Raw genomic sequence first — 27,095 nt, 5'->3', positions numbered from 1 at the left:
AGTCACCAGACAATCTTGTAAATAGATCCTATGTCCATTACAATCAAGAATGTATCTTTACTGATAAATATTATTGTTCGAGATGTGATATCAGGGCACTTAGAAAATCATAATATCTTTGCAAAGCAACAACAAAGAATTATATAAGGGAAAACATACTTGACAATTCTGTTTTTTTAGGTTGTAATTAGGAGGATTGGCATGGGGGAACCAGTGGATGTAATTTATATGGATTTTTAGAAAATACTCAAATGGGGTGCCACTCAAGGTTGTTGGATTTCAGTGAAAACCTGGTTTCCCCCACCACCATCCATCCATCCATCCATCCATCCATCCCTGACCACACAACTGCCCTTCTGACTATCCAGCACAACCAGACCTGACTGCCCCAGGTTGGCCAGATCCTACTGCCCCTGGTTGGCCAGACCGGACTATCCATGCAGTGAGTACCCTTCCCCAGCTCAAGCAAACCAGAGTACCCCTTCCAACCAGCCCTGAGAGCCCCTACGCTTGCTAAATCTGACAATGCCCACTGATCAGTTCTGAATTAAGCCCCTCCCCCAACCAGACCTGACCAGAACATGGCAGATGCGTGTAAGTGTGGAATTGTCCACTTAATAGGAAAAAACAGAAAAGCAGAATATAATTTTAAATGGCGAATTATTAGGAAATGTCTCTGAACATCAACATCTGGACTGGAGCAGCTTAGCTATGGGTGCAGCTAGTTCTGGAGCATAAACCAGCTGGGATGTGGTCAGGGCCTATTTATTTTGTTATATCCACTGCACTTAACTGCTTCTATTTCACATGGAGTGAATTGAATTGGCTAGAGAAGGACAAGTATCATGGTGGGGACCTCAGGAGGAGGCCAAAATGAATCATCCATTTGGTGGTTGTAAACATTTCAACTTTGTGTTTTGCAGCATGTTCGGAGCATCAACGTTGTGGAGGAGGGGGATGTTTGTGGAGCCTCCTCTTTCCATTAACAGTTTAAATGCCAACTGCATTCATGACCAGATTTGGCCGCAGGAGTTTTGATCTGAACTATTGGTTCGGATATCATTTAGCTTTGTCTACAACATGTTGTTTCCACTATTTAGCCTGCATGTAGCCCTGTTTTGTAGCTTCACCAGGTAGACAGCTCATTTCCAAGTATACTTGGCATGCTCTCTTACACTCCTCATTGAACCAGGGTTGGTTCCCTACCTTATGGTAATGGTAGGTAGAGCCAGGGATACGAGGTTACAGATCTGGATTTAAAATACATGGGTCTGGTGGGTGAATTCATCCTCTATTCAAGGAGCATCTGAAAAAGCAAAGGTAGGAGCGAAAAATTCAAGAAGGGTTACTGTTTTACAATATTGCTTTACATTATGGCTCCTCCATGGAGAGACAAAACAGGCTCAGTTACCTCATTGGGAGCAGGAAAACAATGCAGAAGGAGTAATGAGCATGGGAGAGACAGGATCTGCGAATAACTGTTTCTCCAGTCATATATTCTGTCTGTCCCATGCTGGCTGCTCCAGTTCTCTCAGCCATAGATTCTGCTCTCCTGATCTTACTGTTTCTCCAGAGACAGAGGGCAACGTTCTCTGGCCTCTCAGCCGTGTGTTTCCCACCAGTGGGAGGTAGCGTGTTATTTGCTAGCGGCGGAATTCTCTGGTCCCACCACCGAGAATGGGAATTCCCATTGATGTCACTCCACGCCAAAGGGAAACCTGTGGGCAGGGCTGCGCTGTCAGTGGGACCAGAGAATCCCGTGGCGTGAATGGCTGGAAAATTCCAGCCAGAATCTCCGATGGGGAGAGCAGCAGGGAGTGAGGGGAACCTCTACTTGGAGGCAGTGCAGCAGTCAGCGTGGAGAGACAGGAGAGGGGGGAGCCAAGATGACAGCAGATCCAGTGCAGATAAAGTAGCTGTTACTGTGATGAGAGAGGAAGTGTGAGAGTGAGTGAGTGTGTCTGAGTGAGAAGGAAGAGAGATGCTGAGGAAGGGTGGGGGCGATGGGGGAAGAAGGCCCCCCAAGGTGAGGGGGGGGTGGTTGTGGGCTTGCTCATTTTCACAATTAAATGTTTGTTTGTTTATGTATGTATGTGTATACTTGCCTTTTTTAAAAAAATTATTCCTTCTAAAACATTCCTCCTGGCTTTATTCTTGCTACTGTTTTTCACTGGATGTTCTTATGTGCAGCTGGAATTTTTATAAATAATTATAAGTTTATACATTCCTGCCAGAACAACAGTAGCCAAACAACTAAAGTAAAGCTAAATAATTTCCAATGGCTTTCTTCCTCTTTCCTATTTGTCCAATAAATTATATTGAAAATAAAGTTTAAAGCAGAGCGGCACTACTGCCTCACAGCACCAGGGATCCGGGTTCAATTCCAGCTTCGGGTCACTGTCTGTGTGGCGTTTTCACATTCTCCCTGTATCAGTGTGGGTTTCCTCCAGGGATTCTGGTTTCCTTCCACAGTCCAAAGATGTGCAGATTAGGTTGATTGGCCATGCTAAATTGACCCTTAGTGTCAGGGGGATCAACAGGGTGACTGTGGTTAGGGGAGTAGGACCCGGGTGGGATTATTGTTGGTGCAGACTCAATGGACCAAATGCCGCCTCCTGCACTGTAGGGATTCTATGATTCTGTTTGGGGTAGAGGGATGTAACAGTTGTGAAGGAATCCAGTTTTTTTTTTGTTCCCCTTAGATTTTGCTCAGATGTTTCTATTGTGGAAGTGTCTGTCTGTGTACAAGTATTTTTGTGTGTGCTTTTTATTTTAAGAATAAATAAGTTTTGACATGTCAATGTTTGAAGTCCAGGCGACCTAGAAGCGTCTGATCTTCTAGACTTTGAGTTTGCTTTAATATTAACCAAGGGTGAATGACCATGGGGCTGAGGAGAGGTAACAAAGGAAAAGCTGTTTCATTGTAGTTGGATTTTTGGCCACCTGTCAAGCACAGAGTCTCTCATTTCTTTAATATTCTCTGGTGGTGTAGAGCAAGTTTGCAAATTCCTGCTTTGCGATTTCTAACTTAAATCTTCAGATTTGAGTAGCTCTTGAAATTCAAAAAGTAACCCTCAAAATTATCTTCAGTTGTGCTCCTATTCAGTAAAACCATGGCTGATCTGGGTCAACCTCGTTCTGACCTTTCATCCCCTTGTTAGAATCTATCTAGCTGTACCTTAAAAATATTCAAGGAGTGTGCTTCCACTGCTTTCTGTAAGACAGTTCCAGAGACTAAGCACCCTCTAAGTGAAAATAATTCTCCTCATCTATTCCTTAAATGAGGGACTTTTTAAACAGCGACCCCTAGATCCTCCCACAAGAGGAAACCTAACCCTAACCCCCTCCACATCCACCCTGTCAAGATCCCTCAGGATCTTAAATGTTTCAATCAGTTGACTCTTACTCTTCCAAATTTCAGTGAATAAAATCTTAGCCTGATCAAACTTTCCTCATAAGATAATCCATCCAATCTTGGTATTAGCCTAGTAAGTCTTCTGTGAATTGCTTCTAATACATTTACATCCTTTCTTAAATATGGAGACCAACACAGTACAGCACCTTGTGGATGTCCAATTTTGGGCTGCTGGATGTGTTCTAAAGCTGTCAGATATAATATGGGCAGCACGGTGGCAAAGCAGTTTGCGTTGCTGCCTCTCAGCCCAGGGACTGGATTCGATTCCCGGCTTGGGTTCACTGTCTGGAGTTTGCACGTTCTCCCAGCGTCTGCACCTGGTTTCCTCTGAGTGCTCCGTTTTCCTCCCACAGACTGAAAGATGTGCTGGCCAGGTGCATTGGCCCTGCTAAATTCTCCCTCAGTGTACCTGAACAGGTGCCGGAGTGTGGCACCTCGGGGATTTTCACAGTAACTGCATTGCAGTGTGAACGTAAGCCTACTTGTAACGAATAAGTAAGTTTTAATTTTTAATGATGGAGATGTCTCCACAAGGATTGTGATGCAAGTTCCCATCAACACGTCATGGAAGGCTGCATCTGCGACAGGTTGGTGAAGGCCAGCTAAAGTAGGTTTTACTCTCTTACTCACCACTTGCCACAAGTCCAGTCTGACAGATATGTCCTACAGGATTAGTCAACCCAATCAGTCATATTACTACTGAGCCACTTGGTGATGGACATTGACCTTACAGTGAAGATGTCTGTAGGTAGCAGCGATCATAATATGATTGAATTTTATGTTCAGTTTGAGAGAGGGATCTGATGTCCTGTGAGTGTGAGCAGTTTTTAATCAATTTGTTACAATTTTAAATGCATGATTTGAGAAGCAGCATTGCTAGTTTAGCTTTACTCTCACCAGTATGTTTGGGGGCAGTTAGATTTGGGACATGAGCATTGTAGAGATGACAAGAAAGCGGTCTGAGTACAAATCAAATTCCACTGCCCCTCAGGTTTGTATTGATATACACACGCTTCAAGTTCATTGTGCAGCTAGTTGTTTTGTTATCAGTGGGAGCATAACAGATAATGAGATTCCAATCATATACAGTGAAGTAAATTTCTCTGGGCCACCCTGCTGTGTCTAGAATGAACCCCAGGGATTAATTTGCCTTGTCAAGCTGAAATCATCCCAAAGGATGAAACGCAGACACCCATGTTGCCAAAAGCCAATATGTGAGGCGGAATAAGAAATAGATGAGCGTAAAGATCCCTTTGCACCATAAGAACATAAGAAATAGGAGCAGGAGTAGGCCATCTAGCCCCTCGAGCCTGCACCGCCATTCAATAAGATCATGGCTGACCTGTCATGTCTCAGTTCCATGTTCCCGCCCTCTCCCCATAACCCTTAATCCCCTTGCCTATCAAAAACCTATCAACCCGTGTCTTAAATATATTTAGCGAGGCAGCCTCCACCACTTCAACATGCAGAGAATTCCAGAGATTCACCACCCTTTGAGTGAAGAAAGTACAGTCTCAACTCTGTTCTAAACCGCCCCCCCCTTTATCTTGAGGCTGTGCCCTCTAGTCCTACTGTCCTTTCTGAGCGGGAAGAGCCTCTCCACCTCTATCCTATCCATCCCATTCATCATCTTATATGTCTCAATGAGATCTCCCCTCATTCTTCTAAACTCTAACGAGTACAAGCCTAGTTTATTCAGCCTCTCCTCATAGTTCAACCCCCTCAACTCAGGTATCAGCCTAGTGAACCTCCTCTGCACTCCCTCCAAGGCCAAAATATCCTTGCGTAAGTGCGGCGACCAAAACTGTGCACAGTACTCCAGCTGCGGCCTCACCAGTGCCCTGTACAGTTGCAGCAAGACCTCCTTACTTTTATATTCAATCCACCTCAAAAATATACCTTAATTCATTAAGACAGCATCTTTCATTGTGACTCCTGTATTTTTACATTGATAGCAACAGTGCTTTTTTCCCTCCAAGAACAATGTCCTCCTTTAATATGGTGGACAAATGCTACTGTGCAAACGGGTATTTAGTGGCCTGATTAAGAACTTGTGAAATTTTCCTTGTTAGCAGTGAGCTGAAATTCAATCCAGGAAAACAGTAGGATACACCAGTATTTTGTCTCGCCCTGGCCTTTCCCCCTTAATCTCTGCTCCCTTAAATCCAGTGGATGCGGACTTTAAAAAAATATGGTGGCCAAGTGGTTTAACCTTTTGGTACTTCCCTATTCTCAGGCTATGTAACCTCATCCAGCCCCCTAATACTACAGTCCTCTAATTCTAGCCTCTTGATCATTCCCAATTCTAATTGTTTTGTCATTGGTGGCTGTGCCCTTAGCTGATTCAGCCCTAAACTCTGAAATTCCCCCTCTAAATCTCACCACCACCTCTTCGCCCCTTTTAGACACTTCTTCAAACCTACTTCCAATTAAGTATTTGGTCTACTGCCCCAATTTTGTCTTACGAAGTTTGGAATGATATTTTGCTTTATAACACTCCTGTGGAGTCTTTGGGACATTACATTACATGAAAACAGCTATATAAATACAAGTGGTTTGTTGATACCAAGCTCTATTACTCGTCCATTTATTTAAGAAAATGTTGTTGGGGTGTGCTATTGAATATGATCTGTGTCATGCAAGGGCTTCCAGTAAATGTTATTTCATTTGGTGCCCATTTTGCATTTTCTAGAAATTTCATCTTGGCACAGATCTTGAGTTGGGGTAATTGCCTGGATCACTCCAAGTGCTGCCGAACATTTCATTTTATGTTGGAGTGCACTCAATGCTGATCTTTTGCCAAGTGATGTTTATGTCTCTTGTGCTGGAAATAAATTATTAGCCAGTTCTTTTAAATTGCTCTCATCTACAATAATCCAAGGAAGGCCTATTACAACCTACTGTATTTCTTTAAGCTGTACTATCGCAAGACAATCCTAGATATACCTCTAGGGACTAAAGGGATCAAGAGACGCGGGTTGATGGGGTTTTGATAAGCGAGGGGATTAAGGGTTATGGGGAGAGGGCGGGAATGTGGAACTGAGACACGACAGATCAGCCATGATCTTATTGAATGGCGGGGCAGGCTCAAAGGGCTGGATGGCCTACTCCTGCTCCTATTTCTTATGTTCTTATGAGATGGGGGAAGGGAGAAATCAGGATATTGAATTCGATGATCAGCCATGATCAAGATGAGTGGCAGAGTTTGTGATTCATAGCTTGTTTTCAATGATAATTTATTATGTGCTGAATTAGATAACATTTTTTGAAACTGCTGTAATTTGAGAAAGTATCACAGCAAGATTGTGTACAATTTAATCTTCAATTGAACATCAAAAAATATCTTTTTTTATTTCAGGTACTCCATGAACCATTAATTGACGAAGATCCACTCTTCATTGCTACATGTACAGACCGGGAGCTACGCAAAAGGAAAAAGCGAAAATTTAGTCTTTGGGTCAGGCAATGTGCAGCAACAGGCTACATTTGTCAGGTGATGGCAGTAAAAATGTTTTCTGCTCTGCAGCCAAATGTTAAGGCTCGTTTTTGTATTTCTGCTTGAGAATTGGGTGGAATTTTCCTGTGCCACTTGCCATAGGAGTTGTAGTGGGCAGGGGTGGACCATGCAAAGGTCTGTTGACCTCAGGCAGGAATTTCTGGCCTTGGGGCGAATGTGGCTACCCACCCACCTCCAAAAAGTTTTTTGTTAATTATGGGTTTGTACAAAAAGTACATCGTAAAATGCAGGCAAAGAAAAGGTTAGAAGAAAAAGGGGATAAAAAGGGACCAAGGGAAAAAAGATAGAATTATTCAACCTGTAGAGGAAAAAGAAATGTTGTCAAAATAACAAATAAAAGGTTGTTAGATTAAATCCAGTTTTAAAATGGATCTGTGTATGATGGATCTAATCTTTTCAAGTTGAAGAAACCTCATCATCTCTTTGATCTATTGCAAGTGGAGCTACAGACTTCCAGTTGAACAAGAGAAATTGACGTGCAAGCAACAAGGTAAAGTCTAAGGCACTTGACTGGTGATGGCTATCTCATCAGGACTGCCCAAAAATACCATTGAGAAAAGGTGACAACACAGAGGACCAGAAAGTAGCCTGCCTTGGACATGACCAAAACATGTGAAATAGAAAATTGGCAGGAGTCAAATGACACCTTGCAATCTAGTTGAGTACACCCCAGCAAGTCTAGCCCTAGAAAGATAGATGAAGAACTTTCAGTAGAAGCAGACCGTGTCGTGAAGAATGTGAGACATAGGCAGGAATCGTTCACACCGATTTTCCCATCCTGCTGGAGTGAACAGAGATTTGGCCAGGCGCCAATTCTCCAACCTCAGTGGGAAGCAGGAGTAAGATCGCGCCCAAAATTTTGAATAGCCATTTAGCTTACATTTATGCTCAAAATAAACTTCATATGCCATCTAACTGCCCACTATTATCATTTGCCATGACGCCTTTCACAGTCCTACCTGTTTTGCCAAGCCTTTCACTTTTATCAACAGTTTTTCAGACTGTATTTTCCATGCCTGAATCATCTGTAGTGTGCATAGAAGACAACTAGGTAGTCACCACAGGGCACAACCCCTCTAAAATCCAACTCCACCCTAACTCTGTCCCGTCAGCCAGTTTGTCCATGCTGCTACATTTCCTCTTATGTACCTGAATTTTCCTAACACCTTAATTAATGCTTTATGATGATGATTTGTATCAAAAATTGATTTATTTTTCTCACGGGTGACAAATCTTTTATGCCTATCCAGAATCTCCTGTGTTTATTTCAGTAAAGTAATAGTTTAACCTGCACCAGTGAAGGTTCCAATTCATTTGGAGGCGATCTTCATGTTTTAAATCTAATTTGCAAGATATAGCACAGGCATGATGTAGTGCAAACTTTTTTGTGTGAACTGATTTGATTGCTTGTTATTTGTCCTTCATTACTACCATTTATTTTTTGTTTTGTTCATGTTTGTAGTGTAAGTGCAGTGGAAGCCCAGCCTGAGAAAGAAGCAGAATGACAGTATTCAGCAGTATTTCACATTTCCAGAATCTACACTGTTTTGATTTTGTTGTGGCAGAGTTACAATACCTGGTGCAGCAAATCTTACTGCATTTTGTTTGGAGATGGGCCAGACTTTAGCTCATTTTTCATAAGACAGGTTAGCTCTGCTCCAAGCTGCTACTGCTTCACACCAATGCTAAACGTTTGGTGTTAAGGACTTTTCTGTCAAATGAACAGTGGACACTTAAGTGGGTTGCTGAAGCCACTTGGGATTGATTTCTTCCATTAACTTGTAACCCCTCTTTTTTTTAAAACAAAAACAAATTTGCATTGCCTTTTGAAGAGTATGATCTTAGATTCAAGACTCTTAGTGACATTGAACATTCCCATTCTGGTTTCCAAGGTAAAAGAAGGTAACAGAAGCTTGTCATTAATGTGCATCTGCATTCCCTTGAACTGTATTGGGCAGCATGGAGGCCCAGTGGTTAGCGCTGCTGCCTCACGGTGCTAGGGTCCTAGGTTCAGTTCCAGCTTTGGGTCACTTTCTGTGTGAATTTTACACTTTTTTGCCCTCTGTCTGTGTAGGTTTCCTCCAGTTGTTTTGGTTTCCCTTTACAGTCCAAAGATGTGCGGGCTTGGTTGATTGGCCATGATAAATTGACCCGAGTATCTGGGGGATTAGCAGGGTAAATGCGTGGGGTTGTGGGAATAGGGCTTGGGTGGGATTGTGGACGGTACAAACTTGATGAGCCAAATGGCCTCCTTATGTACTATAGGAATTCTATGATTCTATGTACTGTCTGTTTTTAACTTGCATGCTGTGATTGCGAAGTTATCGTTCATCTGCCATAGAATCATATCGCATAGATATAGCCTGTTCGGCTCATTGTGCCTCTACCAACTCTTCGAAAGAATTCCTGGTTCTTGCTCTTTGTCCCTGTCCAAGCAACCCTGCAAGTTGTTCCTTTTCAAGTATTTATCTAATCCCCTTTGCAATTTGTTACTGAATCTGCTTCCACCACCTTTTCAGGAAATGTGTTCCAGATTACCGTAACTCACTGCATTTAAAAAAAACTCAGCTGCTCTCTCTTTTTTTGCAAATTTCCTTAAATCTGTGTCCCCCTCACTACTGAAGCCCCTGCCAATGGAAAACTATTTTTATCAAACTGTTTTATCTGTCATTCAGAATTGTGAAATGCTCAACTGTTTCTCCACCCATTCCCTCAAATTGCTGCAACCAATTTATGAAATGATTCTACCTCCCCCCCCCGCCCCTCCCAAATAGCACGTTTCCACAGTAACTATCGCGAGATCAAAGCCAAAAAAAGTGAATTCCTTAAATGTATTTTCATTGCCTGTTACCCGTTTTTTTTTGCAGTTTGCAGCATGGTCAGTGTGGCAGTTCCTTCCTTAACATTGACTGTAAAGGGTACTGACACAAAATGAAAGCTTTTTAAAATCTCTACTCCTTTGGGGTTAAGTGTGCTAGATTAAAAGAGAAGCATGAATGGAGTTCTGTTGGCCCAGAACAAAGTCTACTGCTACTGTCAAAGCCCTGCATTAATAAGAAATTAGCACATGTTATGATGATCTAAAGTGACAAATGGAGGAGGCCTTTTTTGTGTTGGATTAAGTGGAATTTCTTGTGACAAAGCGAGGAAGAATGTTCAAACCCAACATTGTTCGATAAACAAACATATTAAATGTGGTATGTCACCTGGCTCTCCTTTCCCATTCAGGTTTATGTTAATTTGAAGGAAGGAACAGCATCGGATGGGCTGGACACTTTGAAGAACAGACCACAGCTCCACAGTCTTGTGGCAAAAAGCCTATGCCAGAATTTGGCTGGAAAAAACTACATCATATATACTGGCCCCAGCATCACCAGCCTAAATCTTTTTGAAGAGTTTGAGAAAAAAGGTTTGTAGTTTGTTCAAGAAAAAGTGAAATGCTGTGGGTGGTGCAGGATGGATTGAAAATAGGGTAACTTTGAAAGGATTGCTTCGCTGAGCAAGTGATTTGATCTTTTTATTGTCTCTGGAGCTCAGTGCACCTGAAGTAATTTTTTTTTCATTCACATTCAGTCCCAAATTATGAGGAATATATGATGCATGAATTTGGGAATGAGTGTTATTTTTCCTCATTCGGTTCTATCTTTTTTCCTTTCCTGCCCCAACTCCTCCTTGAAGGCACCAATCTGCTGTAATACCCAATTCATGGTCACTAGATTCCTTTGTACCTTGCCCATTACATGAATGTTGGTAGCTTTTATTTGATCATGGCCAAGCCTGCCATTGTGAGTTTGTGTGGATAGCAAGTTCCCACTCCTGACCTGATGCTTGGTTTTGTTCTTCTTCCCCATCCATTCCCCTAGTCATGCTGACATTAGTTGCAGTATCCTAACTGAGACTAGCTAGCCCTGTGCAGACTGGAGAATCATTGAATTCCTACAGTGCAGAGGAGGCCATTCAGCTCGTCGAGCTTGCGCCGACCACAATCCCATCCAGGCCCTATTCCCGTAACCCCATATGTGTATCCTGCTAATCCCCCTGACACTAGGGTCAACTTAGTATGGCCATTCCACCTAATCCACACATCCTTGGACTGTGGGAGGAAATCCAGGGAGAATGTGCAAACGCCACACAGGCTGTGACCCAAGCCGAGAATCAGACCCGGGTCTCTGGCACTGAGAGGCAGCAGTGCTAACCACTGTGCCACCATGTTGCCATGTGGAGAATGACTCCCATGTCATGTGTGGCTCAGTGCAGGATGATCCCTTCACTCACAACGAGAGCTGAACGCATTTGAGTGAGGTGTATGATCAATACTGTAACCTCATTGCAGAGTCAGGGTGGTATAAATCATCAAGTGAAGCTCAAGGTGGTGGAAACACTTAACTGAATCCAAGGGTGAAATTACTGCTTCGAGTCATCCATCAATCTGGATTTTGTATTATATATAATGTAGTGCCAATGCAGATTTAATTGTAATCACCTTGCCATCTGCTGTATAATTTATATACAACGTGATATCCGTTTGTAAAATTATCAAGCAGCTTGTGGAAAGAATGTGAGCGTGTGGTCAATGCTCCATTGTGTTAACATCTGATCACATCTTCACTGAAAGCCAGAACCCCATTAAACAACCTTGCAGTGGCCAAAATGGATATCTGGATTTGACACTGGTTTCTGGTTGGTTGCAATGGGATATGTTAGGGACATGATGGAAATGCAGTTTGTAAGTATCTGTTCGCCAACTAAAGTATCTATCGATTTGTTGTGAAAACTTATTCCCATCTCTCCCTCTCTGTATGGAATAAATATTGTCCAACACTTCAGGGAAAAAGAGTTCATCATATAAAGTTCATCATGTATCAAGTTTGATAAGGTTCACCATGGTAGGCTTCTGCAGAAAATGCAGATGTATGGGATTGGGGGTAATCTAGGTACTTGGATCAGGAATTGGCTAGCAGATAGGAGACAGAGGGTGGTGGTTGATGGTAAATATTCGTCATGGAGTTCGGTTACGAGTGGTGTGCCTCAGGGATCTGTTTTGGGGCCACTGCTGTTTGTAATTTTTATTAATGATCTGGATGAGGGTATAGTTGGGTGGATTAGTAAGTTTGCTGATGATACCAAAGTCGGAGGTGTGGTAGATTGTGAGGAAGGGTGACTTAGACAGGTTGCAGAGCTGGGCCGCGAGGTGGCGGATGGAGTTTAATGCGGAGAAGTGTGAGGTAATTCATTTCGGTGGGAGTAACAGATGTGTTGAGTATAGGGCTAACGGGAGGACTTTGAATAGTGTGGAGGAGCAGAGGGATCTAGGTGTATGTGTACATAGATCCCTGAAAGTTGGGAATCAAGTAGATAAGGTTGTTAAGAAGGCATACGGTGTCTTGGCGCTTATTGGTAGGGGGATTGAATTTAGGAGTCGCAGCGTCATGTTGCAACTGTACACAACTCTGGTGCGGCCGCACTTGGAGTACTGTGTGCAGTTCTGGTCCCCACATTACAGGAAGGACGTGGAGGCTTTGGAGAGGGTGCAGAGGAGGTTTACCAGGATGTTGCCTGGTATGGAGGGGAGGTCCTATGAGGAGAGACTGAGGGATTTGGGGTTGTTTTCGCTGGAAAGAAGGAGGCTAAGAGGGGATCTTATTGAAACGTATAAGATGATTAGAGGTTTAGATAGGGTGGATAGTGATAGCCTTTTTCCTCGGATGGAGAAAGCTAGCACGAGGGGGCATGGCTTTAAATTAAGGGGGGGTAGTTATAGGACGGATGTCAGGGGTTGGTTCTTTACCCAGAGGGTGGTGAGGGACTGGAATGCCCTGCCTGCTGCAGTTGTAAATGCGTCTAGTTTGAGGGCGTTTAAGAGATCTGTGGATAGGTTTATGGACGAAAAGGGATTGGTTTAGATTAGTGGGTCAGTGTTTTTTTTAAAAAAACTGGTCGGCGCAACATCGTGGGCCAAAGGGCCTGTTCTGCGCTGTAATGTTCTATGTTCTATATGCCAGCATGGTGGCACAGTGCCACCATGAGGCCTCTCAGTGCCAGTGACCCAGGTTCAATTTCACCTTGGGTGACTGTGTGGAGCTGCACATTCTCCCCATGTTGGCGTGGGTTTCCATTGGGTGCTCTGGTTTCCTCCCACACTCCAAAGATGTGCAGGTTACGCGGATTTGCGATGCTGGATTTCCCCTTAATTTCCCAATGTGTGTAGAATAGATGGATCAGCCATAATTTTGAATATTTTCCCCTCCAGATCCTTAGATTGGGTCCCCAAGTTCATTGTTTTACAGAAATATCATTATTTTTCAGACACAGCATGTTTTTTCTGCCATTCTTTGATGTTCTGTTTTTGTACTTTGCTTTATTTCCTGCATGATCATTCTCATTTCATCCATTTTTAGTACAATGGACATGTTTTTATTAGGTGACCATCCATAGACATTTGCAGTTATATTCATAAAATATCAACATTGTCATTTGTGGCAGCTTGGTCAGTACTTTAGGATTTTATTGAGTAGTATGTACCTTCCCAATAGATATTTTCAATAACCGTGTGGATCATTTAATTTAGAAATATTTTGTTTCTCCCAGGAATTTATTGTTGTGGACTTCTGAGTTCCAGGAAGAGTGACTGTACGGGGCTGCCACAGTCAATGCTAGTTAACCCTGATATTCCACAGGTTCGGGGCCAGTACAGGGTGAGAATGAAAGGGAACATGTCCCTTATCAGCTGGTCCAACAAAGGACAGTTCTACTTCCTCACAAATGCTTACTCTCCTTTTAAAGAAGGCAAGTACTCTTAAAACATTTATAACCCATTTCACCAGAGACATTCAAAATGAATTGGACTCCTTACTTGTACTATTTTTAGATTCGCTGGTCATGACTGATGTTTTCCTCCCACTAACTGTGACTTCTTGGAGTGAATGTTTTATAACTATAAAGAGAAACTCATTTTAAAAAGGAAGCCAAAGGAGCTGGTTATAACATTAATGATGTGGAGATGCCAGCATTAGACTGGGGTAAACACAGTAAGAAGTCTCACAACACCAGGTTAAAGTCCAACAGGTTTATTTGTTAGCACAAGCCATTAGCTTTTGGAGCACTGCCCCTTCATCAGGTCAGTGGGAGTTCTGTTCACAAACAGGACATATAAAGACACAAACCCAATTTACAAAATAATGGTTGGAATGCACGTCTTTACAGCTAATCAAGTCTTAAAGGTACAGACAACGTAGGTGGAGAGAGGGTTAAGCACAGGTTAAAGAGATGTGTATTGTTTCCAGACAGGACAGTTAGTGAGATTTTGCAAGCCCAGGCAAGCCATGGGGGTTACGGATAGTGTGACATGAACCCAAAATCCCAGTTGAGGCCGTCCTCGTGTGCAGAACTTGGCTATCAGTGTGCTCAGAGACTCTGCGTTGTCGTGTGTCGTGAAGGCCGCCTTGGAAAATGCTTACCTGAAAATCAGAAGCTGAATACCTGTGACCACTGAAGTATTCCTCAACAGGAAGAGAACAGTCTTGCCTGGTGATTGTCAAGCGGTGTTCATTTCATCAGTTGTCGTTTTGTCTGCATGGTCTCGCCAATGTACCATGCCTTGGGACATCCTTTCCTGCAATGTATCAGGTAGACGACGTTAGCCGAATTGCAAGTGTATGTGCTGTGTACCTGGTGGATGGTGTTCTCACTTGAGATTATGGCATTTATGTTGATGATCCAGCACTTGCAGAGGTTGCTATGGCAGGGTTGTGTAGTGTCGTGGTCACTGTTCTCCTGAAGGCTGACAATGGTGTGTTTGAGGATGGCCTTGGTGAGATGTTTGTTTTCATCAATGACATGTTGAAGGCTTTGGAGAAGATGTCGTAACTTCTCTGCTCTGGGGAAGTACTGGACGACAAAGGGTACTCTGTCCGCCATGTCCCGTGTTTGTCTTCTGAGGAGGTTGGTTTGGTTTGTCACTGTGGTGTGCTGGAACTGTCGATCGATGAGTCGAGCGCTATATTCTGTTCTTATGAGGGCATCTTTCAGCATCTGGAGGTGTCTGTTGCAATCCTCCTCATCTGAACAGATCCTGTGTATACAGAGGGCTTGTCCATAGGGGATGGCTTCTTTAACATGTTTAGGGTGGAAGCTGGAGAAGCAGAACACCATGAAGTTATATGTGGATTTGTGGTACAGTGAAGTGCTTGGGGTGACCATCCTTGATGGAAATGTGTGTATGTCGAAGAATGCAACCGATTCCGGAGAGTAGTCCATGGTGAGTCTGATGGTGGGATGGAACTTGTTGATGTCATCACATAGTTATTTAAGTGATTGTTCACCATGAATCCAAAAGGAAGGAAATGTCATTGATGTATTTAGTGTATAGCATCAGTTGAAGGTCCTGTGCGGTGAAGAGGTGACAACTCATCCACTTCATCCTGGACCAGAATGTCTTCACCTTTCAACAAGCAGTTCTTCATCCAGACACAGGTAAAAGCCGTGGGGACCAAATTTGCACCTCAGTATGCCAACATCTTCATGCACAGGTTCGAACAAGGCCAATTCACTGCACACGATTTTCAACCAATGCTATACACCAGATACAGCAATGACATTTTCTTCCCTTGGACTCATAGCGAACAATCACTGAAACAACTATATAATGACATCAACAAGTTCCATCCCACCCATCAGACTTTACATGGACTATTCTCCAGAATTGGTTGCGTTCTTGGACATGCATCTCTATCAAGGTCAGTCATCTCAGCACTTTGCTGTATTGCAAGCCCATGGATAACCTCATGGTGCTCCACTTCTCCAGCTTCCACCCTAAACGTGTTAAAGAAGCCGTCCCCTATGGACAAGCCCTCCGTATACACAGGATCTGCTCAGACACTTTCAGATGATCAGAACATGGCACTTGACTCATTGATCGATAGTTCTAATGCACCACAGCGAAAAACCACACCAACCTCCTTAGAAGACAAACACGGGACGTGGTGGACAGAGTACCCTTCGTCGTCCAGTACTTCCCTGGAGCAGAGAAGCTATGACATCTTCTCCGGCACCTTCAACATGTCATTGATGAAGACATACATCTCGCCAAGGCTATCGCCACACCCCCACTTCTTGCCTTCAAACAACCACACAACCTCAAACAGGCCATTGCCTGCAGCAAACTACCCAGCCTTCAGGAAAACAGTGACCACAACACCACACAATCATGCCACAGCAACCTCTACAAGACTTGCCGGATTATCAACATGGATGCCATCATCACCCATGAGAACACCATGTACCAGGTACACAGTACATATACTTGCAACTCCGCCAATGTATTCTATCTGATACGCTGCAGGAAGGAATGCCCCGAGGCATGGTGCACTGGGGAGACCATGCAGATGCTACGACAATGAATGAATGAACACCGCTCAACAATCATCAGGCAAGAGTGTTCTCTTCCTGTTGGGGACCACTTCAGCGGTCACGGGCATTCTGATCTTCAGGTAAGCATTGTCCAAGACAGCCTTCACCACACACGATAACTCAGAGTCGCTGAGCAGAGACTGATAACCAAGTTCCGTACACATAAGGACAGTCTCGACCAGGATCTTGGGTTCATGTCACATTATCTTAAACCCCTCAATCTGCCTGGGCTTGCAAAATTTCACTAACTGTCCTGTCTGAAGACAATACACATCTCTTTAACCTGTGCTTAACCATCTCTCCGCCCACGTTGTCTGTACTTTTAAAACTCGATTACCTGTAAAGACTCACACTCCAACCATTATTTTGTAAATTGAGTTTGTGTCTTTATATGCACTGTTTGTGAACAGAACTCATACTTAACTGATGAAGGGGCAGCACTCCAAAAGGTAGTGGCGGCTTGTGCTACCTGTTGGACTTTAACCTGGTGTTGTGAGACTTCTTACTGTTATAGCACTAATGACCAGAGCTCTGGATTATTTTCGTGGCACACTTGATGTCACCCATGCTCCAGATACTTTAGGATTTGTAACTAATACAACTTAGCATATTTAGAAGAATAGTATAAGGGTTTAATTATGGTTTTTAGTCACTGTCCAAAACTCTGTTCCCTAACTGCCAATTCCATCCCTTTCCCTGGCGATAACCTGAGATCAAATCAATCTTTGTGTGACATTTAATCATAAGTTAAGCTTCTGTCCTCATATATGCACTATCACTAACAAAGCCAGGGACCTGGATTCAATTCCCACCTTGTGTCACAGTCTGTACAGAGTCTGCACGTTTTCCCTGTGTCTTTGTGGGTTTCATCCGGATGCTCCAGTTTTTTCCCACAGTCGGAAAGACATGCTGGTTAGGTTCATTGCCCATGGTAAATTCTCCCTCAGTGCATCTGAATAGGTGTTGGAGTGTGGCGACTGGGGAATTTTCACAATAACTTCATTGCTGTGTTAATGTAAGCCTACTTGTGACACTAATAAATAAACTTAAACCTACTTCCACCTTTTAATGTCGTTCAACTTCACTCACCTCAGCCCCAGTATTTCTTTGGTGACATTTCAGTTATTCAGTACTGGATGTAAGATCAGCAGGCTGGTAATTTAGCAACAGTCAAGGTGCCAAGAGAGATGGTGGAATAGAGTTGGGCGTCACCAGCCTGCATGTGGAAAATTAACACTTCTGAGGTGATGTCACTGGGGGGGGGGGGGGGGGGCAGCACGTGGATGAGAAATTTTATAGATAGAAAGCCAAGACAAACTAGTGTTGGAAATGAGACGAGGATAACCCAGAATCTTAACCAGCAGTGATGAGACTTGATAGCAGTTTGTCAAAGATCTTCCAACTCAAAGGTGGTGTACAACAGGGATGTGCTATCTCCACAGTAGGTTTCTGACTTTTCGCTGAAGCTGTCTTCAAAGGCATAGAAGATCTACGAGTCATAGCATTGCTGGGTTGAAATGAGATGAGCAGATGGCACTACACTGAGTGCAAAGTCAGAAGAAAGGCTGCAGTAAACTGTAAACAAAGGGAAAGCAAGGAGTGAAGAACATGGATTAGGAATGAATGTGAGGAAGATCAGGATAATGGTGATGAGCAGAGACCTAACCCCAGAATAAAAACCACCTGACTTTTAAGTGGCATCTGGACAAATACATGAATCGGATGGAGATACAGTGATATGGTCCCCGGAAGGATAAGGGTTTTTGTTCAGATATGAAGCATGGTTGGTGCAGGCTTGGAGGACCAAAGAGTCTTTTCCTGTGCTGCAATTTTCTTTGTTCTAACTCCGAAAGTGAAAACTGAAGTAAATGGACAAGTGCAGGAGCAAGTGAAAAGATTCACATACCTTGTGCGTATCGTGAGTGAGGGAGATGTGATTCTGAGATCCGAAGGAGAATTGGGATAACAAAGACCAGCCTTGTCAGAATGAAGGATAAGTTAATATTAAAAAAAACTAAACCTGAATCTTGGTGAAAAAATGCTAAGGTAGCAACCCATACTATTGGCAGAGTATGCCAAACAGTATCACAAAGAAAAGCTCGTATTAAATGATTGCAGTGATTTTGGAGAGGATCAAAGTTCAGAAGCACTAAGCGTTAGAGCAGCCAAAGGTGGAAATAGTTAGACAGTAGTGAGGAGAAGCTCCCTGGCTAGTCAATCTCAAGTGTGTAGTGGAACTTTGGCTCTGAATGAAAGGACTACAGGGCAAGTTTAATTGGGTGGCTCTTTACTACAATCCTCTTACGAGAGATGAGAATCTAGGACGGTAATTGAAATTCCAGTTCCTGTAACCTACATTTTTCTCTCCAGCCTACAAGCTCCCTTGCTAGCTCTTTGAATAAGACTGCTCACTTTAGATGTGTCTCCTGAGTGAAGTCTGTGGAGGAGAAGCTTCTTGCAACTTGTGCTGCTTTTCAAATCAAAAGCAAAGACATTGTTTGTGCAATGAGCAGATAATCGCATTTTCAAGACTACACGTCAGTTTTCCAAACCTATTAAATCCTCAGTTGTTCGTATCATGATTAGCTGGAAATGTTAACAGTTGCAGTAAATAATTACTTTCTTAGCATTATCAAATATTTTTTATTCTAACAGGTGTCATAATTCGAAGGAAGAGTGGAGAGATTCGCTGTCCTTTAGCAGTCGAGGCTTTTGCTGCTCATCTTGGCTATATCTGCAAATATGATGATAAATATAGCAAGTGAGTTCACACAGGAATACTGCAATGTTTATCTGCTAGCTTCGAAATCTGTAATACTTCTCTAAGAACCTGCATCAAATGTGACTGCAGGTTCTAAAAATTATGGTTTAAAACATATTTACCTACTCTTGGCTCCAGAATAATTCTATGTAATAGGTTACTTTATGTGAGACCTCAAGACATTAGCATTAGAACATAAGAACATAAGAAATAGGAGCAGGAGTAGGCCATCTAGCCCTTCGAGCCTTATCATGAAGAGTGCAAAACACAGCAAGAAGCAAATAAAATATGGGACCTACAGTTGTGTAGAAGGATCATTTGGATCTTTAAACATTAATTGTATATCTCTCAGATGCTGCCAGACCTGCTGAGATTTTCCAGCATTTTCTGTTTTAATTTCCAATTTCCAGCATTTGCAGTGTAGGGTATTAGTTTGATCTCATACACTCAAATTCTTGAAGGATAATTTGGGAATATAGCTGGACAATTTACAAAGAACCAAAATTAAACATGGAAGGCGCAATGTGATTTTTCCCAATTAACAAAGATTCAGAGGTTGATATAATGAGAATTTTTGAAGATAACGCCCTCAAATATTTTTGTTTTGTATCTTCCTCCATTCATCCAGCAACCAGAATCTAAAGAAGTTAATGTTTCCATCTCCTGAGAGGGCAGCTTCCTGTTCCATGCTTTTTCTGGTGAATTGTTATCAAGTCTTTGCTTTCTTCTGCAAAATCACATCTGATTCCAAAGGTTTCAGTCTTGATGCTCTGTTTATTGTCCTGATAGTTATGCTAATCAGATGTTGTCAGTGATGATCACAGCTGGAAAATAACTTGTCTTGGAAATTACAGTGTTGTTGGCTCAATGTGGTGCAATTGAAATTTTCAGAACTATTAACTTTCCTCCCTGCCTTCAGTTCTCCGGTCCCCAATTCTCAAATCTATTTCTCCTAGCTTCTAGTTCCTGATTTTTCAGATAAATGATTGTGTCAGAATGAAGGAGCTGAATTGAGCACTGTAATCAGAAGGAACCAATCTGACTTAAATAAGTACTTGTGATAGCACATTCTGTTTATTGCCAAGGATAGGACCTTTTTTTATGGAGCCTTTTCTCATTTGTGTCGGCAGTAGTTTGGCAGGATTTTTGGTTTTAGCACCGTTTTTAAAAAAGTGATACAAATGTGAACAAACAATATAGCAATTATACCAAAGCCAGGAGATGCCAAAAACATGAATTGCATTTCTACAGAGCCATTTGCGGTTACTGGATGCTCCAAAGCATCTTGTAACCAACAAACAAAAATTTAACCATTACCCCTTGACATCCGATAGCATTACTATCACTGATTTAAACAACGCCCTGGAGGAGGAGACTCCACAAATATTCCAATCCTCAATGATGGGGCAGCTTAGCACACAGTGCAAAAGACAAGGCTGAAGCATTTGTGACACTTTTCAGTCAGAAGGACAAGGGGATGATCCATCTCAACCTCTGCCAGAGGTGTCCAGCAACACAGATCCCAGCCTTCAGCCAATATGATTCATCTCATGTGATATCAAGAAGTGAAAGCACTGGGTATTGTAAAGGATATGGACCCTGACAATATTCCAGTAATAATCCTGAAGACTTGTGCCCCAGAGCTTACTGCCCCCTTGGCCAATCAGTTCTCTTACAGCTACAAGGATGTTGCCAGCAATGTGGAAAATTGCCCAGTTAAGTCCTGTACACAAGTAACCGGATAAATCCAACCCAGCCAATTACTACCCGTCAGTCTACTCAGTCGCCAGTAAATTGATGGAAGGGGTCATCAACAGCGCGATTGAATGGCACTTAATTAGCAGTAACCTTCTCACTAATGCTCAGTTTGGGTTGCACCAGGGTTACTCAACTCCTGACCTCATTACAGTCTTGGCTTAAACATGGACAAAAGAGCTGAACGCCACAGGTGAGGTGCAAGTGACTGCCCTTAATATTAAGGTCACATTTGCCATCAAAGCATCCTAGCAAAGCTGAAGTCAATAGGAATCAGGAAAACTCACTGCTGGTTAGAGTCATACCAAGTACAAAGGAAGATGGATGTGGTTGTTGGAGGCCAGTCATCTCAGTGAAAATATCATTGCAGGAGTCCTTCAGGGTAGTGTCCTAGGCCTAACCATCTTCGGGTGCTTCATCAATGACTTTCCCTCCGTCATAAGGTCAGAAGAGGGGATCTTCACTGATGATTGCTCCAATTGCAACATCTTTTGAAGTAGTCCATGTCCAAATGCAACAAGATGTGGAGATGCTGGTGTTGGACTGGGATAAACACAGTAAAAAGTCTCTCAACACCAGATTAAAGTCGAACAGGTTTATTTGTAGCAAATGCCACTAGCTTTTGGAACTGGCTGTTCCTTCATCAAATGGGTGGGAGTTCTGATCACAAACAGGGCATAAAGACACAAACTCAATTTACGTGAATAACGATTGGAATGTGAGTCTTTACAGCTAATCTTAAAGGTACAGACAATGTGAGTGGAGAGAGCATTAAGCACAGGTTAAAAAGATGTCTATTGTTTCTAGACAGAAAATTGGAGTTATACGAAGTACAAAGGAAGATGGTTGTGGTTGTTGGAGCTCAGTCATCTCTGAGAATGTTGTGTGTCGTGACACGACAACACAGTCACTGAGCAGAGACTGATAGCCAAGTTCTGTGCACATGAGAATGGCCTCAACCGGGATCTTGGGTTCATGTCCACAACTTGCCTGGACTTGCAAAATCTCACTAATTTCCCTGTCTGGAAACTATACACATCTCTTTAATCTGTGCTTAACCCTCTCTCCACTCACATTGTCTGTACCTTTAAGACTTGATTAGCTGTAAAGACTCGCATTCCAATCATTATTCATGTAAATTGAGTTTGTGTCTTTATATGCCCTGTTTGCGAATAGAACTCCCACTTGTCTGATGAAGAAACAGCCAGTTTCGAAAGGTAGTGGCGTTTGCTACAAATAAACCTGTTGGATTTTAACCTGGTGTTGTGAGACTTCTTACAAATGCAACAAGACCAGAAGAATATTCAGGCTTGGGCTGGCCAGTGGTGGGTAACATTCACACCACAAGTGCTAGACACTGATCACATATAACAAGAGCAAATCTAACCATTGCCCTATGACATTCAGTGGCATTACCATCGCTGAATTCCCCCACTGTCAACATCCTGGGGGTTGGCATTGACCAGAAACTGAACAGGACTAATCATATAGATAGTGTGGTTATAAGAGCGGGTCAAAGGCTAGGAATCATGTAGTGAATAACTTACCTGACTCCACAAAGCCTCTCCACCATCTACAAGGCACATGTCAGGAATGTGATAGAATACTCTCCCACTTGCCTGGAGGGGTGCAGCTCCAACAACATTCAGGAAGCTCAATACCTTCCAGGACAAAGCAGTTGCTTGATTGGCACATTTTACATAAACATTCACTCTCACCATCACTGACACTGTAGGAGCAGTGTTATCATCTACAAGCTGCACTGCAGGAACTCACCAAGGCTCCTTAGATAACACCTCCCAAAGCCATGACCTCTGATATCTGGAAGGACAAAGGCAGCAGATACATGGGAACACCACCACCTGGAAATTCTGAGCCACTCACCATCCTGAGTTGGAAATATATGGCTGTTTCTTCATTGTCACTGGGTCAAAAACCCAAAACTCCCTAACAGCACTGTGGGTGTACCTACACCACATGAACTGCTGTATTCAAGAAGGCAGCTCACCACCATCTTCTCAAGGTCAACAGGGATGGGCAATGAGAGCTACATTCCTTGAATGAATAAAAAAATTCTCAACCTTGTGTTTAAATTCTTGCATGTGCAATCCCTCCTCAGATATCTATATTGTAAACAGTGCTACACTTTCTCCCATTTTACCTCACATCATTGATTGTTATGCTTTTAGTATTATGATTCTATTTGAAATTCCCCCTCAAAACTCACTCTGCCTGTTAAACAACCTGTTCTCTTAAGACCCTTGAGACCTATTTTAGTTATGGTGTTGGTCAGTCAACCCCATTCCTTCCATGGCTGTTTTTTAAGCACTCTATGCATTTTTATGTTTAAGATGCTATCATGAATGCAGCTGTTAGCTTGATTTTTTTTTTTCCCCAATACCAATGCTAAGGAGAGCCTTCTGATACCAAGACCACCTCACCTCTGGATACTCATGAGAAAATCAGCAAGTATTGTCCTTCATCCACAACAATAACAGCTCAATTCTTCAGAAAAACGAGGCAGGCTAAGTTATTACAAGAGTTTCTGTTTTTTATTCATTCATGGCACATGGGTGTCACCGGCTGGCCAGCATTTATTGCCCACTCGTAGTTGCCCTTGTTCAACAATGGTTTCATGGTCATCAGTAGATTCTTAATTCCAGACTTATTGCGTTCAAATTCCACCATCTGCCGTGGTGGGATTTGAACCCTGGTCCCCAGAACATTAGCTGAGTTTCTGGATTAATAGTCTAGCGATAATACCTCTCAGCCTCTTGCGTACAGCAGTAACTTGTTTAGACTGTGCTCTGTTTTCACCCACTAATTTTATAGATTAATCTAATTTTGTTTCTCAGTAATGACATTATCTATCCAATGGATCTGATGCCAGTAATTTAGTGGTTGGCTGCTGGAGTACATTTCCTCCCCCCCCGAATTAAAAGTGATTCTGCAGCCTCAAGTAGTTTTGTATTTCATTTTGTAGAGGTTTGAGCTTGAAGATTAGCATTACTTTCTGAACTTTCAGTTGTGGCAAACCAATTTGTAGAATTTAACAATGTACAGGAGGAAATTATAGTCAGTCACAAATCATTTACACAGAAGAATGCATAAGAAATTTCTACACAGGTTATTCATCCCACATCCTTTCTTCAAAACAACTGCACAGGAAGTGACTGTTCAGTTTTCAGTTCAGTTTCATGCCCCTTGGAGTGATAATGCCAGCAGCACAAGTGCTAAGGTCAAATTGTTGCACTGTGCCCATAGGGCTAAACCACATCTCATAGCCATGTCCTAAACATTTTTTAAATACCTCACTGTCGAGCTAAAAAGAAATCTTGCTCACCAGGAGAGAGAGTCCCATGCCAGTTTGAGTAAGTTGATTTGAAGACTTCTGTTGGCCTTTATAGCGAAGGGGATAGAATATAAAAGTAGGGAGGTCTTGCTGCAACTGTACAGGGTACTGGTGAGGCCGCAGCTGGGGTACTAAATGCAGTTTTGGTCGCCGCACTTGCAGAAGGATATAGTGGCCTTGGAGGGAGTGCAGAGAAGGTTCATTAGGCTGATACCGGAGATGAGGGGGTTAGCCTTTGAAGAGAGACTAAACAGCCTTCTAAACTCCAACGAGTACAGACCCAGTCTGAGGGGGGAATCTTACAGAGATCTACAAGATAATGAAGGGGATGGATAGGGCTACCTCACTGAATATGTTTAAGTCATGGGTAGATAGGTTTCTGACAGACGGGGGAATTAAGGGTTATGGGGAGAAAGCGGGAAAGTGGAACTGAGCCACTTCAGATCAGCCATGATCTTATTGAATGGCGGGGCAGGCTCGAGGGGCTAGATGGCCTACTCGTGCTCCTATTTCTTATGTTCTTATATTAATTTGAGTATATAAATGTTCATATGAACACAATGTATGTACTCCTGTAATTGAGTTTGTTCTTTTCACAGGTACTTTATATCTCACAAAGCTAACAAGACCTGGCAGCAAGTGTTTTGGTTTGTACTCAGTATCACCGTCAATAACTCATACATCTTGTACAAGATGTCAGAAGCATATCTTGTCAGGCGCTACACTCGGGTACAGTTTGGTGAAAGACTGGTCAAAGAGTTGCTAGGGATTGAGGAGTATCTCCCCTCAGAGTGATAATGCTGGCAGAGCAAGTGCCAAGGTCAAATTGTTGCACTGCATCCACAGGGCTAAACCATATCTCACACCCATGTCCTAAATATTTTTTAAATATTTCACTGTCCAGCTTTTACTTGAAATTTGCAGCAAACGCCCATTAACTCCCAGCTCTGCCACGGAATAACCAGGCCAACTGGCAACTGAGGACCGCACACCATTTGTAAGGAATCTGGAAGCTGGTACTGCCATTGAAAGCAACCTGGAAAATCCAGATGTAACTTATCTTCTGATGTAAGTGCTGCTGCAGGCAACTGAAGATGAATGATGTTCAACTTGACCATACCTGGTACAATAACATAAGGTTTGGAAAATGTGGTCCAAATTGTGGCTTTTTTAAAATATACTCAGAGAGGGAAAATGCACACTTTTTTATACACAAACTGCAAGTGTGGGAAATATCAATCATCGCAAAGTATCTTGTAATTTCTTTTTTAAACAGCAAGAATCTTAATGAACAACATAGTTTATAATTTACACCTTCATAAGAGTATTGTGTTCTGTAACACATCAGCACTTAATTCACACCTCACTCTAATGCAATCTAACAGCCCTGTATAGATATTTATAATGAAAGACTTATTATGCATTCTGAATGTTTACATTGAAATAGTTATTATATCATGTTCCGAATTCAGTCTGTGAGATGTACTGCATTTAGTGGATCCTGCACCAGAGATGAATTATGTTTATTCACTGTTCTTTATCACTGCAGAGGATTAGACAATGTTGCTTAGAACACTAAATCCTTAGATCATGTACATGGATATAGTTTAAAACAAAACTATGCCTTTTGGGAGTCAAAGTTCAGTTGCTTAGCTGAGCCGTTAGATGCAGCAGGATTATGGTAGTGAGATAACGTGCCATTGTATGAATGCAGTGGATGGGTTAGCTGGTGGAAACTGCTTCCTAGAAGTATCTTGCCAGCTGTAAAACAGTGGGAACTGATGGCTAGAGTGGAGTTTGTGTCCGTACGTAAACTGTAGTAATCATAAAGGAGAATGAAGGGTATTGTGCAATTCTAAAATCTCTGGTTTGGAGACAGCATGTAGAGTTACTGTCTGCTTTTATGTGGGGTCCATGTTCTGTTTCTTTGATTTGCATTCAAGCAATGTATGTCTCAATAAAAGTGCCCTGTATATTACAAAATGTTGTATTTAAAATATAAAAGTGTATGTTACAATTTACAATAAAGTCAACCTGGAGAACTGTGACTGAAAGTTCTGTTGTTTTGCAGTAAGCACCTGAACTGGAATTAACTGCTTAATATCAGGTGAGTAGAAAAGCTAATCATAACTGCTGGAAAAACACAGACACTGGCATAGTAACGCTGATGGGAGTGTGTGGGACAATCACACTATTACTGTTGGAAGACTGTGGGACATTGTTGCACTGATAGGAGATATAGGAAAATCACAGAATCACTGACAGAAGAGTATGGGGCTATCTCGATATAACTGACAGGACAGTAACAAATGGTCAAAGAGTAGGGAAACAGCTCACTGCAGTACCAGTAAAAGACCGGACGCGAACTTAGTGATTCAAACTGCTGTGCCTCAGAAAAGCAGCCAACATAACAACTCACCTCAGACATACTCTCTTCCACCTTCTTCCATTGGAAAAAAGATACAAAAGTCTGAGATCACGTACCAACTGACTCAGAACAGCTTCTTCCATGCTGCCATCGGATTTTTGAATGGATCTCTTGTATTAGGTTGATCTTTCTCATATCCTAGCTATGGCTGTAACACTACATTCTGCACTCCTCTCCTTCTCCCTTAGTACTCTATGAACAGTATGCTTTGTATAGTGCGCAAGAAACTACATTTCACTATCATAACATATGTCAATAAATCAAATCTAAGAAAACTAGCAGGATCAGTTACAGCACACAATGAGCAACAAAACTGAATTTTAGCACATTGTGTTATCAGAAGAAAAAAAAGTGCCCAATAGGAGCTTGTGGCACACTACTTGTAGTGCCTCTTAGAATTATGGCTACTTCAGGTACTTTTCTGTATTGGCGTCATTTTGACAGTGTTAGGAGTTGTAT

At 42.4% G+C, this 27,095-nt stretch overlaps 1 protein-coding gene across 1 annotated transcript in view; it reads left to right on the top strand.

Moving 5' to 3' along the window:
- pgbd5 (piggyBac transposable element derived 5) overlaps positions 1-26,256 on the top strand; it is a 70,020-nt gene extending 43,764 nt beyond the window's left edge. The window contains exons 3-7 of the mRNA XM_080191922.1: positions 6,774-6,908; positions 10,161-10,341; positions 13,521-13,718; positions 18,996-19,101; positions 24,808-26,256. Of these exons, the coding sequence (XP_080048048.1) occupies positions 6,774-6,908; positions 10,161-10,341; positions 13,521-13,718; positions 18,996-19,101; positions 24,808-25,003 (816 nt within the window). The 3' untranslated portion in view covers positions 25,004-26,256. The remainder of the gene's footprint in view (positions 1-6,773; positions 6,909-10,160; positions 10,342-13,520; positions 13,719-18,995; positions 19,102-24,807) is intronic.
- Positions 26,257-27,095: the final 839 nt, after the last annotated feature.

Source organism: Carcharhinus amblyrhynchos, chromosome 7 (assembly GCF_965287045.1).
Source record: "Carcharhinus amblyrhynchos chromosome 7, sCarAmb.v2.hapA, whole genome shotgun sequence".
NCBI lineage: Eukaryota > Metazoa > Chordata > Chondrichthyes > Carcharhiniformes > Carcharhinidae > Carcharhinus > Carcharhinus amblyrhynchos.
Note: the sequence above shows the minus strand (reverse complement) of the source record. Positions and strands in the feature narration are given on the sequence as shown.